We start from the raw sequence: 7,715 nt of genomic DNA on the forward strand, positions 1-7,715 counted from the left end.
CAGCCCTGTGTTCCCCTGGTCATAATTACCACCAGCACAAGCACCACCTTCCCCTCCTACAGTGAGCAGCGCACTCCTTCAGACTCTTGTTGTAAAGTTTCACATCTTTTTAAGTCTCTGAATGTTGAGCAACCTTAAAGAAGCAAAATCAATTTCTGTCATAAGACCCTGTGAGTGTTTGCAAAGCAGCATGTTTGTGTGTGATTTTATTCGATCAAATGGTATGATAAGTGAGGTAGAGCTCTTTTCACTTTGCACTGTGAAGACTTGTTGAAAGTTGGAGGAAGACAAAGTTACCTGTATTAGAGCTCCCCCTTCAGGTTCCAGTGAGAACTCTGACTGTGGAGAAGAGCAGAATAATGCACATTATTTATCAGAGACACTGGTTTGGGTTTTTAAATGACAAAACTGGACTTTTCTGATCATATTGTGTTTACAAAATGTACAAACACACCTGACCATTCATGTTAGTATTACTCTATATGGTGCATGCAATATATGCAAAGTGTGTGTGTGTGTGGTATAATTAGCTTGCTTTCCTTTTTAGCATCATGTGTGTTGTGTGATTTGTCTCTAGTGTTGCAGGTTGTGTACAGTGTTGTGTTCTCAGTTACACTTTTATTCATTTACAACACGCCCTCAGTCTCATTTTGTTTTAGATACAGGCTTTGGTCGTACACAGGGGGAAAAAAAACGAATTGTCAAGTTCAGCTTGTCTGATGTGCCTGCCCCTCCACCTCCGTGAACAATTCTGTATTTATAATGTCATCTTATCACGCTCCCCTTGAAGGCAGCAGCAAGTGCACTTATGCCTTCCTTTGTTAGGGTGAGTTGGCAATTTCCTGTGAGATGGAGCAACTGCAGGCAGCCCTTTTCTTTGATAATGTCCCTGACACCTGGACCAAACTGCTGTTTCCATCACTTTCCAGGCTGGAACAGGAGGAAAGGAACATGTCATAAGCCTCCTGCCACCCAGAGTCACTCACTATGCATTTAACAGCACTCTCCTCACTATACTTTACAGGATGTAGAGGTCAGAGCCAGTGGGAGATTCTTGTGTGGTAGTCTCCTTGCTGAGCTGCATCAAAAAAAAAGTAGTCAAAGTATCTCCTCTTTTCATCTTTGTCTCATTTAAAATGTTCAAGTATTTTTTTTTTTTGTTCAATTATCCACAGGATGCATGTGCAGTGGCTTTATGCCGTGCACGACGGTGTAGGCTACATGTTACATTCACACCATGTAAAGCTGGTTATTAAGCAGCAAGCCTGAAAGGGTGTTTATTACAGAGGCCTGACAGATTGATTCTAAATTATAATTAATCAGTTGATTTTGACCCACAGATTGTGATTGTGCCCTGTGAGTTTCATTTATTCAGCTTTTCTTCTGGCTCTGCTACAATCACTGCAGACCTGCAGGACTCTCAAGCAAATTAACAGTCTTCACGCTACCCTGCAGCCATAATGAAAATATCAGTCAATCAAAACCCATATTATGCTGTGAAATCCTACCACATATCTCCAGACCTGCATACAAATAGAAACTGCAGAGCGAGCGCTCAGCCTGGTTCAGTGTTACAGCTGGCAGCACATCACTGAGACAATGTTTAAAAGCACCGCTGCGTCCCTATGAAGCTCCACTGTACTGAGTTTTGCAGCAATTGACCTGCGATGAAGCTAATAATCTGGACATTAAGATGCTTTGGGGAATTCCATTCTTAACGCTCGGAGCTTGGGGGAGGGGGGCACACAGAGACATGGAGGGCATCTGTGACCTGTCTGCTGGTCGGCTGATGTATAGCTGTGGGCTGGACGGCCACCGTGTGTGTGTGTGCTGCTGCTCACTGTGCCATGGCACTCAGGGCACTTCAACCCCCCAGTCCCTCCTTACAGGTACCCCGCAGCCCGCCACCGTGCGCTACTCATTTACTGCTACACTGGTTTTCATAATTAGCACCGCAAGGCCTCATTAAATCTGCTCTAATGAATAAATATTGTATTTCATAGCCTGATTACCAGATCAGCTCAATGCTTGAGCGTTGTAAACAATTACTTCCCTAAATATTCATCACCCCAAAGTGGATGATCATTGGTATTTAATACAGGACTAGTATTTTCAAGTGCATCTTTATTATACTAATAATAGTTTTTGAAATGTTCCTTTAGGAGGAAAAAACAAAGAGATGTTACACTGAAAGTTATATATTTACTGACACAGCTTTAAAACATGTGTATGATGACAATATATGAATTATTAACTAATGAACTTTATACTCACACATTTCATTAGTAATGGCAGAAGACAGATTTCATAAACTGAAAATCATGAGCTAGTGGTCATTCCTGCATCATTTTCTTGCAGAATGATTGATGAATATATTGATATCACTCATGTGTTTGTCCACCTGCACCTCTACAAATTAACACTTTATGTTCCATTTGTATGACAAGTCAACAAACAGCTTATCTCAGACCTTGGCCTCTTGTTCCTGTCAGGTTTTTATCACTGACTTCTCCTATTTTATCACTTAAAATTATTTTGTTTGCACTTTACTTTCATTCTCTTTGACTCCTCCTCTCCTTTACCTGTTCCCAGTCTGTTTGCTAAGCTCAGTTACATTTTAATGATCATCAGTGATGTCAGTCTTCTCACCAAATACTCTCAGAATAAAATAGGACACTGTGGTGAATCGGTAATGCTGCTATATGTTTATATTTTTTAAAAATGGAAGAGGGAAATTGAGCCCTCAGCACTTTATACCTAAAGTAACCACAGCAGATATTTAAAGTCAGGTAGCATGACAGGTAAAGTGCATTTTGTGTGTGTGTGGGTGGGCGCTGACTTTTGTACCTGCTCAGAGTATATTTACAGGTAGTATTTGATGAAGGCTGACCAGCACCACAGAAGAATCCCGGTGTCTGTCACACAGACAATAATGTGAGTCAGTCTGCCTCTGCCAGTACTCTACATGCTTTGATATGCAGGAGCTTCACATCTGATGTTTTTTTTGTCTTTATATTTGCTCTGCAGGTCTGTCAGATCATCCAGGTTAGCTTTCACAAAGAGAAGCATGTGCTCCACATATGATTGTAGCTTCCAGCTCCAGTGCTGGTTCCCACCTGTATTGTATTTATATCTCAGTCTATAAATGTTATTCTCTTATGTTTGTTCGGATGTTTTAACTCACTGCATATTTGTTAAAGTAAATTAAATGCCTTGTTGTTGACAGGTGCCACATGTTTCCACTCCAGATCAGTAGGACTGTGCAATATAGTGAAAGGCAGAAAGGCCAAGAGGTCAACAAGATTATCCTTAATCCCACAGTCTCTTCTGACCTCTGTCAGTTGTATAGTGAGGTCACCGTTGTGATGGACCTTTGTAATCTGATATTAATATTACAGGTTACAGGAGTGGATTTGGGAGGAAGTTGCTGTCCTCCTAACTTGAGCTAACCTCATATTAATGACTGTAGTGTTAGGACATTGACTGAAGGACGATCAATATCATTAATGAATTCTTTGTTTGTCCTGAGTTGATTCCGGTTTTACTGATGTGTTTATTCTGAACTCTTGGTCAGGCATGACATTTTGCTTTAAAGAGGCATTTTTCAGTACTTTAAGATAACAGATGTTTATTACGTCAACTTTAAACATATAAGCATTTTAAATATCCTTAACATTGGAGTTCTGACATGTCGGTGTCCATACCAGACGTCCTCTTTGCACCTGAAAGGATTGATTAATCCATTTGTGTTTGTATGTGTGTCGCGCCTTTAATGCAGCATAGTGCTGTTGTAAATGGTGATTATCTGACCCATTCAAGCTTGTGCAGGCAGCTGAGTGACAACGCAGACCTCCTCACAGAGCAGTGGCTCTGACAGCCCCGTAGGATAGTGTCAGCTTTGTTAAGAGTTTTACTCTGCGAGGGGACACAAACTAACAATAAACCCTGACGGTACCTAGTTAACATTAACAAATAAAAAAAAAGATAAAGCTTCATCTTTAGACACCACAGCATGTTTCGATAACAGTAATTACAGCTGCCACTGTGTATGCACTGAGTGATGGTCAAAGAAAACGTTGATTCTGTACTTGATGAACGCTTTAATGAAAATGTACAGTTAGCTCGATAAGCACAAAGCAGGCATCAGCACAACAGAGAATCCCTTCAGCATCACACTTCCTGTTAGTCCAATAAACACACGCCGCAGTAAGATAACCTCCACCTGCCATTATTATTGAAACAGTATCATATAATCAGAGTATTTCCTGTGGGTCAAATGAAGAACATTTCAAAGATGAACAGCACAAAAGGTTAATTTCATGTCATTTCGTGTATCACACTTCTGAACAGAAAATGCAGGCCATAACTCCATTGCCACTTCAGTGGCACCTTCAGCCATTCCTACTTAACAGCATTGAGTAGAAAATGAGCCAAAGAGACTGGAGCAGAGCGAGAACGTGCTTTAACAGGAGAAAATGATTTACAGGTATGAGGTTCCCATTAGAGTGTGCTAATTGTTTCCACACCATTAGTGACAGTTATCTAATGAAGGAGATTTAACCAGGCGCTGTAGTATATCACATCTCGGTTTAGAAGGGAGAAGCAGTGGACCTCAGTCTGTGCCCTTTCCACCTGCACTAGCAACCCCCCTTTTAGCTTACAGCATGCAGATCGTGGGACATTTCTACAGAACTTCCCAAAAAAAGCAAAAATATTTTCTTACAAAATTAGTTTTCAAAAAACAGGTGAAAACCACAAGCATACATTTACAACTCAAAGGCACAAATATTGAACTCTTGGAGGCCAATTCAAACGGGCAGTGTAAAATCTATACATTTAAAACAATGTACGTATGATACAGTAGATCACAAGAACAAAGATTCAGCTATGAAACTCTGTTCATGCCTCAAAATACACACACATTTAACCCATTTTAAAGATGCTTGACGTTTTTAAGAAGGTAGGAAACAATATCCAACATGTCAAATATTATCCTACAGTATAACTATGAAAAGTATTTCACTGTGCATGTAGAACAGGTTCCTTTTTCTTTCACTCGCTGCTCTCTTCCATCTCCCTTTTTAAGCTGCAGAGAAAAAAAAACAATGTATGTTAAAAATGTGTTTTATTACAGGTAACATTTCAAACTTAACTTATTTTTCTTTAGTCACCTTTTCAGGTAGGCATGCACGTTATCAAAGCCGTGGTATTTGGCCAGGTAAACAAGCACTCCTGTAGCACAGCGACCCTCGCGGGCCCGACAGAAGCTGCAGTTGCAGATCCCTCTGCAGGGCGGGCACTGCCACTCCTAAAAGACGGAAGTGCATCAGAGTTATGCTCGGTACATGTAGCATTGTGTGTAATGCGCGTTTGGTTACTTACAGGATTCAGCAGAGCGTCTCGGACCTCCTCTCCATATCGGTTGCGGAGACACGGCCCGCAGAACTGACCCCTTATGCCCACACACTCTGGATTGCGGCAGTTTGTTTTGGTGTCGATTGTCTTCTGGCGGCACTGGTGGCAAGTAGATCCCTGAAAAGAAGCGACAGAGATCTGGTGAGAGAGCTTTAACACAAAGGCAGCTGCTTAAGTGTTTTGAACAGTGCGACACCTACAGTGGAGCTGTTGTAGACTTTCTCCCGGACATTGTGGCAGATGTTCTGCAGCTCCAACTCAGTGATGTCCTCAACAGGCCGCACCATGTGAGGGATGGACTTGGTACCATTGAAAGACCGACGGCGGGGCTGTACATGAAATGAAGGATCTCATTATTGCCTGTACTTTTTTTATGAATGAAAGAAAAACAACTCTCTGGCTTGACTTACAGGCTCATCATATTCCTCATAGTAGGGGCTTTTGCGAACCAGAGAGAACTTATCCTCATGCTCCTCCTCTGGAGGTGGGCTAGGAGGTCCATCCACCAGCGAGCGGGACCGTGTGTGGGGTCGAGACAAGCGCTCAGGGTTCCTCCTCCATGCTCCTGGTTTTCCCATAGACTGCCGTGGTGTCTGACGGGGCTGAGGAGGGAAAAATATAAAAAATGAATTCACCATAAAGCCCTGTGTTTGTGTAGTCATTCTGAAACAACAGATGTATTTATTAGGTTATAGTACCGTAGCTGATGCAGACATCAGACGTCTTCCAGGGAACAGTCCAGATACTTTGTTCAGCTCACTCATGAGCTTCGCAAGCTGAAACCACACAAAGTGAATGATTAGACAACAGACATGTATCAACACTCAAAAATACTCAGCTTATAACATCAAGTAACTAATGTGTAACAAATGTTACCATTTCTTTGTTCTCTTTGATGTTCAGCGACCTCTTGCTTAAGAAGTCCTCTTCCCCATCAGAGTCTGCGTCCTTTACTTCAGGTTGAGGCAGTGGTTCGGATGCAGGCCTCTTCCTTCCCACCTTTTTAGAGGGGAATGTAATGGCAACCTTCAGGACGTTGGACCTGCGGCCACGTCTGGGAGTGTTTACCTTCTGTAGAAAAAAAAGTTTAGTTTAGTGTAGTTACAGTAAATATTCTGTTAAAGTTAATAAATATGTTGTTATTTAATTTGCCATGACAACTTACCAAAGCTTTTATCTGACTGCTGATCACATTCTCCTCAAAACCACTGCAGGAGTCCTCCTCTGATGTGGCCTCAAACTCCTTCGCCTTCTCCGCCATCCTCCTCGTCTGCCTCAAGCTGTTCCTCTAAACAAACACAACCATCAGTTGCAGATGGTGCCCCAAAGTTCCTCTATCATCACAACTGTTTGATAGGATTAGAGCTACACTCAAACTTGGCATTGTGTCATTACCGTATTGGCAAAGCCTCCATCTGAGCCAAAGCTATCACAGCTATCATCAGATGAGGAGGAGGAAGACGTTTCCATGGGAATGAGTGGGACGCTGCGGAAGCTCCTCAAATTCATCCTGGTAGTTGGAGGCTGGGCAGCCAGTTTCTATACAGAGCAACACGTAAGAAGCAAACCGTACCATTAAGCTTCTGTGGCTTTACTTATTATTAACAATAATGATAAAAATCAACAATACATTTTAGCTTAAAATTCCAAATTTTAAGAGGATATATTTTATCTTATATAAAGCAATAAAAGCAATGTAAATCATCCAATTAAATGTTACAATTGAAGGATGTTATGGCCTTGTTCTATTAATGTTTAAGCTGCAGTTTAAAGGTTACTACATGTAGGTAACTGGGTCATTACTGAAGCTGGCCACCAAAGTATGTCGGGGTAACTTTTGAAACTATACATGATTAAATAGATAATTTTGAAATTTCATGCATGTCATTTTGCAACTTTTCAAGTGTAATATCACCATTCTAAAATCATAAACCGTTCAAACCTGAATTAACTAACAGTTACAGGAAACTTGACAAATGAGTAATTCAGCTGAATATTTAGCTATGATGATGATCACATAATGCTTTACGAATGAAATGAAAATAGATTTTTCTTACCTTGGAGCGGGTCAGTGGCATTTTTGCTTTAGAAACTTACACACACACAAACACACCGCGCAGCAGCTCTGCAGTGAACAAAGTAGGACCTGCAGCTGCAGGCTTCGCCGCGTTCATTTCCCGCGCCACCGGAAAGTCCTGGAAGCTGCATAAAATGTAATCCGACACCATACGAGACAACACACGTATCAGTAACAGATATAAAACGGAATTAAAATCCAGAATTCATTATTAATACTTTAA

At 41.3% G+C, this 7,715-nt stretch overlaps 1 protein-coding gene across 1 annotated transcript; it reads right to left on the reverse strand.

Moving 5' to 3' along the window:
- Positions 1-4,083: 4,083 nt before the first annotated feature.
- Positions 4,084-7,556, reverse strand: cdca7a (cell division cycle associated 7a). The gene is made up of 10 exons (XM_028393737.1): positions 7,473-7,556; positions 6,811-6,954; positions 6,581-6,703; positions 6,292-6,486; positions 6,114-6,191; positions 5,826-6,017; positions 5,616-5,744; positions 5,383-5,532; positions 5,172-5,308; positions 4,084-5,086 (listed from the first exon to the last, which is right to left on the reverse strand). Exons 1-10 carry the CDS (start codon positions 7,491-7,493, stop codon positions 5,053-5,055), a joined length of 1,203 nt encoding a protein of 400 aa, XP_028249538.1. The 5' UTR covers positions 7,494-7,556; the 3' UTR covers positions 4,084-5,052.
- Between the last annotated feature and the right edge of the window lie 159 nt (positions 7,557-7,715).

The sequence above is a fragment of the Parambassis ranga genome, chromosome 21 (assembly GCF_900634625.1).
Source record: "Parambassis ranga chromosome 21, fParRan2.1, whole genome shotgun sequence".
NCBI classification, from domain to species: Eukaryota; Metazoa; Chordata; class Actinopteri; family Ambassidae; genus Parambassis; species Parambassis ranga.